This window comes from Sinocyclocheilus grahami, unplaced genomic scaffold, assembly GCF_001515645.1.
Source record: "Sinocyclocheilus grahami isolate Dianchi unplaced genomic scaffold, SAMN03320097.WGS_v1.1 scaffold25.1, whole genome shotgun sequence".
Taxonomy (NCBI): domain Eukaryota; kingdom Metazoa; phylum Chordata; class Actinopteri; order Cypriniformes; family Cyprinidae; genus Sinocyclocheilus; species Sinocyclocheilus grahami.
The window spans coordinates 4,570,691-4,583,829 of record NW_015505204.1 but is presented as its reverse complement, the minus strand read 5'-3'; the positions used below and the strand labels follow the sequence as shown (position 1 = coordinate 4,583,829).

The following is a 13,139-nucleotide window of genomic DNA, read 5'->3' as shown; positions in this document are numbered from 1 at the left end:
CCAAATGTTCACACAAAGAAAGGTGTAACTTTGAGTCTCGCTGTAGTATTGTTGCCGCTGCCATGTCGTGGAGACGCTGTGATTCGTTGTGAAAGCTAAACTACTTTGGTTGGCCTGCCAAGAGGAAACAACTAGAAATCAGTGGTTAAGTTGTATTTACAACACTTTCCCAGAAGTTCAAACCAAATATTCAGATGTGTGCAATGCATTTTACGGAGGACTGGACTGTTTCCTGGGAAAGTAGTCAGCAAATAATAATGCTGACTCACAGCCTGTAAGTAGCGTTCATATTTAAAGGATTTACCACTGATGATTCAAACAGGAGTTGAGCAGTGTAGAGTAGCAGCTTGTTTGTCATTTCTCAGATCACAAATACAGACATTTACGCACCGAGAAAGTGCTTCGACAACTGAAGACAGAGACAGTGTGTGGTTTTACATGTGCACGTTTTATTTGGGTTTACTTGTCAGTGTACAGAGACACCCTGGCTTACATACGCAAGGGATGTCCCTCATTCACATACCCTAGGGGAGTCCAGCAAGATCTTCACGTTTAAAAGGTAAAGCTTTCCCCGTCATTGCAACAATAACAAACTGGGCCAAGTTTAAGGCTGAAGTACAAAAAAAAAAAAAAAAACTGAGTACATAATTTATAAACACTATAACAAAGGTCATGTATGCCCACAGTGATGAGGGCGAAGTGGTAGAAGCTTCTTGAATGACTAAAAGAAGAAATGTACATTGAAGTCCTCTCGGGGAAAGCTCTTCCCCCTGTAAGACAACTACCTCCCTTTCCAGTTTTCGCATCCTGAGTCAATGCGCCATACAGAGCAGAAGCCATGCTGATGTCATCTTGTTCGAGAGGTTTAGATTGGTCGTTCGATTGAATCCTACTGCATGGCCATTTATGGTGGCAACAGTTTGGTTTAGAAGCACTTCCTGTGGACGATGGAAGGGCCAGACTCATCGTACTCCTGCTTGCTGATCCACATCTGCTGGAAGGTGGACAGGGAGGCCAGGATGGAGCCACCAATCCAGACAGAGTATTTGCGCTCAGGGGGAGCAATGATCTACAAGAGAAGAGACATGTTAGCTCACCTTAATAACTGCAAGCTACTAGAAGCAACAACAACAACAACAACAAAAAACCCTAAAGGTGCATCACCTTGATCTTCATGGTGGAAGGAGCAAGGGAGGTGATCTCCTTCTGCATACGGTCAGCAATGCCAGGGTACATGGTGGTACCTCCAGACAGCACGGTGTTGGCATACAGGTCTTTACGGATGTCCACATCACACTTCATGATGGAGTTGAAGGTAGTTTCATGGATACCGCAAGATTCCATACCTGTATGAAGGAAACAAAAGGTTAATCTCAGTGAATTCCGCAATACGGAGCACAAAACCCTTTGCATTTTAATGCACAGCATAACTCACCCAGGAAGGAAGGCTGGAAGAGAGCCTCAGGGCAACGGAAACGCTCATTGCCGATGGTGATGACCTGCCCATCAGGCAGCTCGTAGCTCTTCTCCAGGGAGGAAGAGGAGGCAGCGGTTCCCATCTCCTGCTCAAAGTCGAGGGCCACGTAGCACAGCTTCTCCTTGATGTCACGGACAATTTCTCTCTCGGCCGTGGTGGTGAAGCTGTAGCCACGCTCGGTCAGGATCTTCATCAGGTAGTCTGTCAAGTCACGACCAGCCAGATCCAAACGCAGGATGGCGTGGGGAAGAGCATAACCCTCGTAGATGGGCACGGTGTGGGTCACACCATCACCGGAATCCATCACGATACCGGTTGTACGACCAGAAGCGTACAGGGAGAGCACAGCCTGGATGGCCACATACATGGCAGGGGTGTTGAAGGTCTCAAACATGATCTGTAGAAACAAATTCATAGAATCAGATATCTCTTGAAGTTTCCAGAGAACACACATTTAAACTAAAAGGCACTGCATGGTTAAGGGAGCAAAGCCTCCTTGGCACACCATGCTAGAACTTCTCACACTCAAGATGGGGTTAGAAAAGTAAAGTGTTAGAGAAGCTACCATGCAGGAAATACATTTCAAAAAGGGATAAACCTTTTGAACCTCCTATCAGGATATCATGGCAGAGGACAGAGAGCCTGAGAGGAAAGGGACAGAAAGGAAGTGAATAAAGAGGAAAGGGACAAGAGCAGTAGGATTCATATGATGATTTGACAAACGCACCTGTGTCATCTTCTCCCTGTTGGCTTTGGGATTGAGGGGAGCCTCTGTCAGCAGGACAGGGTGCTCCTCAGGGGCAACACGCAGCTCATTGTAGAAAGTGTGGTGCCAGATCTTCTCCATATCATCCCAGTTGGTCACAATACCGTGCTCAATAGGATATTTAAGGGTCAGGATACCCCTCTTGCTCTGAGCCTCATCTCCCACATAGGAGTCCTTCTGTCCCATGCCAACCATCACTCCCTGGACGAAAGAGTTTAAAAAGATTAGGCACCAAGCCACTCAGCAATGAGGATATACAAAGAACAAGTAATACTCAGAATCTATATGTAAAATGGTTTTAAAAGACCATTAGGATTCAGAAAACTTCAATTAGCCCTGCATTAACAGTAGCCGATAAACTTACTGAATGGTGATGCTACGGTCTTTTGTAGAGCTCGCTTTAAAAGCAACTTCATAATTGATGAACTTGCCAAACTGACACTTATTGAACCGAATTAAAATCAACATTGAACTACATTTAGCTGTAGAGTTGCTGTACACCTGAAGTGGTGGTTTAAGTTCTTCAAAATTAACACTTTGCGGTATATTATGGTGAAGCTGCTTTGCAAATCTGTTTTGTAATAAATACCATGCAAGTATAACTTCACATTCAAAAGAATAAACGGTAACGTTAATATTAATAACAATATCTTCTAGGCTTTTGATGACAGACGTTTAATAAACTCGTCAGGGAATTAAAAAGTTACTAAGTTATATACCTGATGCCTGGGTCGGCCAACAATGGAGGGGAAGACAGCACGAGGGGCATCATCTCCAGCAAAACCGGCTTTGCACATACCGGAGCCGTTGTCAACGACCAGGGCAGCGATTTCCTCATCCATGGCTGTAAAAAAAAATAAAAACAAAAACTGATAATGCAATCGGTAGTATCCCTCTTGTGGTGGCTGACGCTTTTGACGACTGGCCAGTAGGCGGCGCAAAGGCGCAGGGATGAAACCAAGCGGTTTGAGACAAAGGAAGTGGTCCGGCAGTTTCACTATTGCCTTATATGGCAATAAGTTCGAGCAGCTCGATGCCGCCGATTCAGCGCGTGGAATCAGACCAACGGACGCGACCACTCCCCGTTTCAAAGGCCGAGATAAGCGCTTTACCAGACGAACACCGTCATGATCCCAATGCTTGCAAAATTAACCTTTATGAGGCGCAGGCGTTTCAGCACATGTGTGCTGCAATCCTATTTAGTGACTGAACGACAAGCCGGTTAAATTCCATTACAGCTTAACTTCACAGTCTTGAATAAGAAACGTTAAGACTTCTCTTGAACGGATCAAACGGCTCAGATGGAAGAGATGCCGATCACGGTGTTATAGTGGCCACACCCACCATTCAAACTGCGAACACCGAGGACACTAACGTTACTCCAATAAATCCACAATTAACTGCATTATATCAACCAATTAAAGCACTTCACACCCAAAAGAATAGATTAAGCCCCTCGGTTTACAGAAGAAAAAAAAAAGCTTTAACGTTAAATTCGTCCAGCTAAGAAAGCTAAAGGTTGATACCACCGAGAGGTTAAAAAAAAAAAAAAAAAAAAAAAAAGAAAAGAAAAACGTGTAACTCAACGTCAGCCTTCAAAATTAGAGCTGTAAAACCCACAGTAAAATTACACTGTTTACTCCAATTGCATTCAGAATTAAAACTCAAGTCGCATACCAATATATAAATTCTTCGTAACTTCAGCAATAATAAACTAACTTTCAACCAGCGTCATTTGAAATACCAATATAATACTGAATACCATTTATTAGTAATATAAAGCCAGTCTCACCTGTGTATTAGTAGGTTATTGTGAACAAGGGGTATGAAGATCTTCTCAGTGTGCACTGGAAACTCACAATACTGTGCGTGAGGTGGGTCACAGTTATATACCCGGCGCTGCGGCCGGCTCCTTCCATATAAGGTAAACTTTCGGCATCGCGCAATCTGATTGGCCAGCCGTCGTCCACTTGGCGAGTTCCAAGCTAGTTGCTTGAAATTCAAGTTCTGAATTGAAATAATGTATGGCAAGGCTAATCAAGCAGGCAAATTTATTTGAAAAAGAAAGACAGGAAAATTAATTTAATTCCACATAGCCATATATATGTATTACTGAGTAAAAATATTTTAATTTAGCATGGGACGCAGTGACATTATCTTGCGATTCAGTGTAGAATGCTGGACTGCTAAGGTTGTGGCTTTTTCCTTTGCTATACATTTTACACAGCGACTGAATAGATCGCTTACTAGTTCACTGGACCTCTAGCAATGGATCAAATACATTTAAATAAGCCTTTGATCAGGTTGCAGAAACGACAGAGAACACTGCAGCCTACTGCGACATACTGTTCTCGTTTTAATACGTTTTTAAAAATCATTATACATGATTTGTATTTTAATGTATGTCATGCGCTATAAATGACCATAATGCATTAGTCTATAAGCGAGTCATCATTATTGGTAAAACAGAGCATTATTTGATCATATAGACTGAGCTGCTTACTTTCCAATTTATTTTTGACAATCTAGTTCAAAGCGATTCTTTCAGCATTAGTTCATAAAAGGACATTTATTGTTCTATGCAAGTAACTCATTTTATTTGGACAGTTTATATTAGATGAACTACGTGGGCGTGGCTCCCATTTAAAGTACAGATATTTCTCATGACCGTTGTAAATTCAACTGTAAAACAGTATTAAATCGTATTAATCTGTCATCTGTTGCACGTAATCTCAGGTCGCTTTCGTGCACAATGCTTTGGATCAGTTTGCAATGCTGTGAATGTAAAAAGCTTGCAGGCTACGGATGCTTCAGGAGTCATTCAGAAATGAATGAAATGTTGACGATTTCTTATTCAGACCTATGTGTCCTGTATACATCGTGGCTCGGAAGTGTATAAGATCAACTAATTTATTTAATATTTTAGCTTATCGGGTTGTCTGCAAAGCAAGGGATACAAAACAATGGCATGCTGCTAGCCTGAACCGGACACTTCCTGTCAACCCGGCGTTTGCGTAATACGTCATAACCGATTACGTGTCACGCTGCTGCATTAGACCATGCATGCATTAGAGTAGAACAATCTTGTGGTTGGGAGTGCTCACATGTTACATGCTTTGTTACTTTGCATTAAAAAAAAGTATATTCATATTTCAAATAGCAGTATGCATCTTAAGTGTTTTCTAAATGTTAAATGCGGCCGTTTTGAAACCCAAATTTCCCTGGGTAGCTATAGTTAACATTCAGCATTTAAAGTAAAACTGTGATAACGTGGTATTAGCCTCAAATGTAATCAAAAATATATATTTTTATCATTCTGAAATCTTCTTATACTACTTAAATGAGACCCCATATTCATTTACTATGATGTTACAGTGGAATCTTTGTGAGTTTATAGGCTAGGCTATATTTAGTTCCATAAGTGATAATCACTATTATATGTGTGCTGCCTTCAGCATGGGCAATCTGAGACAGGTGGCAACATGTCTTGACTGGGGTGCTTTGCATTGACTTATAAATGTGGAATTGAAAAGACAACAAAATTGTGTTTTATGTTTTTGAACTATTCAGGAGCCAGTTATATTGAAGCATCGGTGTGTCACTGCAGTGAAGCATTTGGTCAACAGTCTAGAGTGTGATTTATCAAGTGACGAAAGTGGCTTGTCATTAAGAGATGGCTGGAATGATTCTTCTAACAGTAGTGGCACCCATACACCCCCCCAACCCAACCAAGCATATGCCTATAGGCATGCAACTTTATTAATATTGAGTTTTGACTATGTACCGGTTTCCACAGTGAACTCAACAGTGTAATCTTAATATTATACTATAGCTCAATGAGCCATAAAGGATAGATAAGCTTAGTCAGAGAGGTGAATGAGTCATTGTTATAGTCTATTGCTACATCATTTTTCACGAAGTGCTTCAAATTCCTAATGTATGGAATAGGTACATCATTCAGTCTCTACGGGGTGTGTGAGTATCAGCTTGATGTTTAGGGTGTGAGAGTCTGTGACTCCACTGGTTGTAACATATGTGCGTGTTTATGGTGTTTTATCTGTTTTGAAATCCGCATTGTTTCTCTCATCAGCAGAATACTGTAGCCCTTATAAGGATGTTTCAAACAGAAAGAGGAAGAGGAAGAGAGTTAGACGACTTAAAGTCTTACACCCACAGCACATTGTGACAATTCTGAGAGGAAGTCGCAGGAGCCTATATCAGAAAGGAAATATAAAGTAAGTCATTGACCCCCCCCCCCCAGTCTTTGAAGCATATTTCCTACATTATTTATTTGATTAATTTAGGCTACTCTTGGAAATAAGTGTAGCGTATAAACTGTGTGGTAAGCTTGTAAAGGGCGATTGTTCATTCATTTATTAGTTTAAGCAGCTGTTTTGACATATGTCCATGTTTATTGTGATGGAGTGTACCAACACACACACAGCAACCAGAAATGAAATGTTTTCTTCCATATTACCATTTACAGAGTTCAAACATGTCACACTGCCCAATATAAAGGAAATGAAATAACCTTTGTGTTGTGTATTGTTTACAGAGGCACTATGTTCAGGGCCCCTTTAAGAGATATTCAGCCAATCTCCTTATAAGGCAATCTCTGGATGCGTCACATGGTATAGTACTTTGGGCCAAGGCGAAGTCACATGACTCCTTAAAGTGGAAATTAGAACTTGTGATTGGGATTCTCTGCTTCTCTTCTCCTGTCATTGCATTTGTTCAGAAAGATTATTTTTCTTTTTAAAGCATTGTTGTGCCTCTTTACTGTATTTAACATAGGAGAATGGAAGTACACAATAAGATTAAATACAAAAACACTATAATTGGCCTATTGACTGTCTCCACCCATCAGACCTAAAGTACCCTATATGGAAACACTGCAGGTAACACACACTCACGCTAAAGATCTGATGGGATGGACTTGTGGATGCTGGGGACAGGTAGACTCCCAATATGGAAATATAATCAAAATGACTAAGGTTGACAGAAAGGATCTATGCATGTTTGGTTGTGTGAGTAAACTACATGACATATGCCGTGATGTAGCCTAACCCCAATGTTTGTTTTCCACAGGTACAAACCTTTCCCAGGTGTTTTCCGTGTATGGCAATGGGTCAGTCCTGCTTAATCCTTCTCAGAGCAGTTCAGAGTTCAGTGCTTTGCATTTAGTTGAGATTCGTGGTAGAAGCCAACTTTATGTTACCTAATTAGGATGCTACTGGAGAGTGTAACAAGCAAGGAAGTCTCATACGGAACTCTCATGAAATGCAATATGATTTATACTCAGAATAAGTTCTCTTATTGTACATACTAAATAAGGAAAAGAGGGTGGTAGCTCAAGTGGTTGTCATTTCAGGAATGTATATGTGTTCGAACATGCACAAACTCAGGCACATTTAAAAAAAAAAAAGATTCAATTTCTCTTTTCACATGGCTGCAGTGGAAATTCTCCATTTGAGCACTTACACTTAAAAATAAAGGTGCTTCACGATGCCATAGAAGAACCTTTTTGTCTAAATGGTTCCATAAAGAACCTTTAACATCTGAAGAACCTTTCTGTTTCATAAAAGGTTCTTTGTGGCGAAATAAGGTTCTTCAGATTATAAAAAGGTAAGAAATAGATGGTTCTTTGACTTTGACTGAACGGTTCTTTGTGAAACCAAAAATGGTTCTTCTATGGCATCGCTGTGAAGAACCTTTTAAGCACCTTTATTTTTAAGAGTGTATAAGTATGTTATGTATACCGTTTTTTTTTAGCAGAACAGAATTTTATTTAAATAATTCATAATTATTCATTATTTTAATTTAAAAAAACGATTTATTCAGCAAGGACATTAAATTGGTGAAATGTGACAGTAAGGACATTATGTTAAAAGATTTATCTTTCAACACTGTTCTTTTGAACTTTCTGTTTATCAAAAGACTTTTGAAAAAATTCCAATTCCATTTTTGTTTCCACGAACATTTTAAGCAGCACAACTATTTTTCAATAATAATCTGAGATTATGGGTATTTTGAATTGTAATAATATTTCACAGGTTTTTTGATTAAATAAATGCAGACTTCACCTAAAATCTCACCAAACCAAACCTTATAAATTCATAAAAAGTATGTTTTTCATGTGCAAATGAAAATAATCTTTAATCATATTTTCTAGGGACAAACTGCAAAAAGAGTTTCAACAACTACAAAATCAGCATAGAGAGCTGTTGAGTCTGAGCAACACTCATAGATCATGCACAATTTTATGCAAGATGTAATACTTTCATGACACACAGATGGGTTCTGTTTTTAAGTGTTCGAGATGCCTTGACTTTTTGGAATACCTGCCTTATCATGGGCACAAATCCCCAACAGACAACAGGATGGAGCAGTCCAGATGTTACCATGTTTTTGGCTTTCAATCTTTCAGGTCTTTGGACAAAGAAGGAGATGCAACATGTGTCACGCGAGCTGATAAATGTTAAGCCGACAATAGCAGTCTTAACCTCAAAGTGAGAAATATCAGGAAATATGCCATGTACATCAACAATATTTCAACTGATATCTTCTGCTACTTATTTTTGAGGTAATTGGGGAGAAAAAACTAAATCTAGCTTGCAGCATTATATATTTTAGGATGTTATTTTCACTTAATGGTTTCATTAGTTGGGTTTGACAGATGAACCTCATTAAATCCAGAGATTTGCACATTGTACATCATTTACGCTACTTCATTAGCACACAGTGATTATGAGTGTATCTCCGTCAATGCTGATTTTCAACTGACAGAGCAGTCTGGAAGCCCGGAAGGAGGTTGACAATGTGTAGCTCTGGGACACAGAGGAGTTTAGCTCATTAAGACAGTAAATGAAGCTTGATTAATCCCTTGTATATGAATGCAACCTCATAGCTAAACATATAGTGTTATTTATCAGTGTATTTTTACATTTTACATTTCATGTTGATTTTATTTGTAACTTGAATTTTAACTCTGGAATTATAACTCATGTGATATAATTATATATCTCTTGATTACTCACTATGTGTGTGCATGTGCAAAAATGAAAATGAGAGCATATGAGTAGAGATTTAATTTCCATCAAACAGTCAGCAGAAAAGGACTTGATCAATATCCTGTCCTTTACAAGAGGAAGAGGAAAGCTGCTGTTTGCCCTGAAAATAACCTGAGCAAGTTCCTGCTTCCTTCATCATTTCCTTATTTCAGCTGAGCAGAGGATTTGTTTGGGGAACATCTACACTCTTAAAAATAAAGGTGCTTCAAAAGGTTCTTCACAGCGATGCCATAGAACCATTTTTGGCTCCACAAAGAACCATTCAGTCAAAGGTTCTTTAAAGAACCATCTCTTTCTTACCGTTTTATAATCTGAAGAACCTTTTTTCACCACAAAGAACCTTTTGTGAAACAGAAAGGTTCTTCAGATGTTAAAGGTCCTTTATGGAACCATTTAGATAAAAAGGTTCTTCTATGGCATCGTGAAGCACCTTTATTTTTAAGAGTGTATGTGCATTATTTGATGGTATAAATCCAAAGCATGAGCAGTCTGTTCTCAAGCAGACACAAAATACACAGATCCATGACATATAGTACTCTACATTAAAAGTAACTGCTGATAGATTTCCTGTGTGTAGGTACTTATTTTATACTCTTGTATTTTCTATATTCTTATGGTAATAAAATAATTACTTGTGAGGCTCCTAAACAAGTAATTTCAAAAATGTAAATGCACTGAAGTTGCTGATTTGTCATATTATTTGTGATTTTGTCTACACAACAATACTATGTTTCTCTTCTAAACTTAATTTCTTTGATTTTGATTATTGCAATTCTCTAAAATGTGCAGTATATATTAAATTATGTTTTAGATGAATGTGAAGCAATCAGCAATCAGCAATCAAAAATTATTTTTCAGCTCGTTCAGTTGATGCCTAAAACTGCCTAAAACTATAGGCAGGGATTTGTAGTTTTCAGTATACTTTGCATGGGAGCTGATTGGGACTAAATCAGCCAATTTAATCACTGAGAAAACTTATTACAGAGTTGCCTTTTACGTATTCCCATATAATATTATCATCACTTTACTGGGGGCATTTGAACCTGCACAGAGCACATGATGAGCGCCCCCTTCTGGCCTTCATCCTGCAGCAACCTTAGCTTAGCTTTCCCAGAAGGATTCTCATACTGACCATGCTCACGCCTTCAGTGGAAAGCTACAGGTTGATAGCTGTTGCAGAAGGTCTCTTCAGTGTCCCTTTCACCCCGATCTTACAGTTTTAAACTTCAAAGACCACACTTTACATGCAGGGCTGCGTTTCCCAAAAGCTTCGTAAGCCTAAGAAGTTCGTAAAACGATCGTACGACTGATCTTAATAGATCAGGGCTGCGTTTCTCGATAACGATTGATCTTAGCACTTAAGAGCGTTTTCTACGAGTCATTTTACGATCGTTCGTTATTGTTTCACGTGCGTTTCCCAAGAATGCACTAAACACAATCGCAAGTAGTCGTGCTTTAAGTGCTGCTTAGGAGTCGCTATCCGTTTGTCAAGTGCTGAAATGTCACCTTATAGAATGGCTCGTAATTGTAGTACACGCGCGTTTATTGAAATGTTAACCTAATGCTGCGTTCCAGACAACTCGGATATAATAATAATTATATTATATTATATATTAACAATTATATATTATATTAAATTTATACGTATAATATTATACATTACATAATAATATACAATATACTTTATACAAAAATATATATTATAGTATATAATATCCATATAGAGACGTTATTTCCGGGTCCAATACATTGGTTTTCGTGCAGGTCAGTAAAGTCATTGACAGTATTCAGTTACAGTGTTGGGAAGGTTACTTTTGAAATGTAATAGGTTATAGATTACAAGTTACCCTATTTAAAATGTAATAAATTGTAACTATTTCAATTACTTTATTAAAGTAATGTAACTACATTCCATGTGATTACTTTTTGATACTTTTCTAAATTTAAATTTCTAATTTTCTCTAAATGTTTCTATATTGTTAATCATTTTAAAACATCTAAAGCAGGCAGGGTTAACAGTAGCCTACTCAACACTGATTACTGTCAAAATCCTTCATCACTCATAAGTAACTGTAATGTAATTACACATTTTTCTTAGTAACTGTACAGATTTACATTTATTTTGTAATTTAATAATGTAACAACCCTTCAATTACATATAAATATAGGCTACTTAAGTGCTGCAAGTTGCTCAAAAACACTCTTAAGTTCAATTTGTATTTATAATATATATATATATATATATATATATATATATATATATATATATATATTGAAACTATAACAGATTTCCATTCTAATGCACATTACAAGTGTCCTAAGATATTACATTGTTCATATTTAATAACATAAATGTGTACTTCTTTTCACAAGGGAAGGCACTTTAATTTAGGATATCGCTCTACTCTTCCCATAGCAACAGCAGCGAGATGACGTGGGAAGGTAGCGGTTCAAAATCTTTGCATTTTATTAGGATAGAAATCAAGTGTTGCGAACAGCTATCAAGATCAATGATGCTCCTGAGAGTGAAATAAACAGCAAGACGCCTAAAAAGTTTACATACAACCTACATATCAGCATCACACACACACACTCTCTCTCTCTCTCTCTCTCACACACACACACACACACACACACGCTCTCTCTCTCTCTCTCTCTCTCTCTCACACACACACACACACACACACACGCTCTCTCTCTCTCTCTCTCTCTCTCTCACACACACACACACACACACACACGCTCTCTCTCTCTCTCTCTCTCTCTCTCACACACACACACACACACACACACGCTCTCTCTCTCTCTCTCTCTCTCTCTCACACACACACACACACACACACACGCTCTCTCTCTCTCTCTCTCTCTCTCTCACACACACACACACACACACACACGCTCTCTCTCTCTCTCTCTCTCTCTCTCACACACACACACACACACACACACGCTCTCTCTCTCTCTCTCTCTCTCTCTCACACACACACACACACACACACACGCTCTCTCTCTCTCTCTCTCTCTCTCTCACACACACACACACACACACACACGCTCTCTCTCTCTCTCTCTCTCTCTCTCACACACACACACACACACACACACGCTCTCTCTCTCTCTCTCTCTCTCTCTCACACACACACACACACACACACACGCTCTCTCTCTCTCTCTCTCTCTCTCTCACACACACACACACACACACACACGCTCTCTCTCTCTCTCTCTCTCTCTCTCACACACACACACACACACACACACGCTCTCTCTCTCTCTCTCTCTCTCTCTCACACACACACACACACACACACACGCTCTCTCTCTCTCTCTCTCTCTCTCTCACACACACACACACACACACACACGCTCTCTCTCTCTCTCTCTCTCTCTCTCACACACACACACACACACACACACGCTCTCTCTCTCTCTCTCTCTCTCTCTCACACACACACACACACACACACACGCTCTCTCTCTCTCTCTCTCTCTCTCTCACACACACACACACACACACACACGCTCTCTCTCTCTCTCTCTCTCTCTCTCACACACACACACACACACACACACGCTCTCTCTCTCTCTCTCTCTCTCTCTCACACACACACACACACACACACACGCTCTCTCTCTCTCTCTCTCTCTCTCTCACACACACACACACACACACACACGCTCTCTCTCTCTCTCTCTCTCTCTCTCACACACACACACACACACACACACGCTCTCTCTCTCTCTCTCTCTCTCTCTCACACACACACACACACACACACACGCTCTCTCTCTCTCTCTCTCTCTCTCTCACACACACACACACACA

At 39.5% G+C, this 13,139-nt stretch overlaps 1 protein-coding gene across 1 annotated transcript; it reads right to left on the bottom strand.

The window, feature by feature from the left end:
- Window positions 1-427: 427 nt before the first annotated feature.
- Window positions 428-4,132, bottom strand: LOC107564595 (actin, cytoplasmic 1). Its single transcript, XM_016249717.1, has 6 exons — window positions 4,036-4,132; window positions 2,963-3,087; window positions 2,205-2,444; window positions 1,436-1,874; window positions 1,165-1,346; window positions 428-1,069 (listed from the first exon to the last, which is right to left on the bottom strand). Exons 2-6 carry the CDS (start codon window positions 3,083-3,085, stop codon window positions 926-928), a joined length of 1,128 nt encoding a protein of 375 aa, XP_016105203.1. The 5' UTR covers window positions 3,086-3,087; window positions 4,036-4,132; the 3' UTR covers window positions 428-925.
- Window positions 4,133-13,139: the final 9,007 nt, after the last annotated feature.

Coding starts and splice junctions, on each gene's coding strand:
- LOC107564595 (XM_016249717.1), bottom strand. CDS start 3,085: ATGGATGAGGAAATCGCTGCCCTGGTCGTTGACAACGGCTCCGGTATG. Junction 2,445..2,962: donor TTGGCCGACCCAGGCATCAG/GTATATAACTTA, acceptor TCTTTCGTCCAG/GGAGTGATGGTTGGCATGGG. Junction 1,347..1,435: donor CTTCCAGCCTTCCTTCCTGG/GTGAGTTATGCT, acceptor TCCTTCATACAG/GTATGGAATCTTGCGGTATC.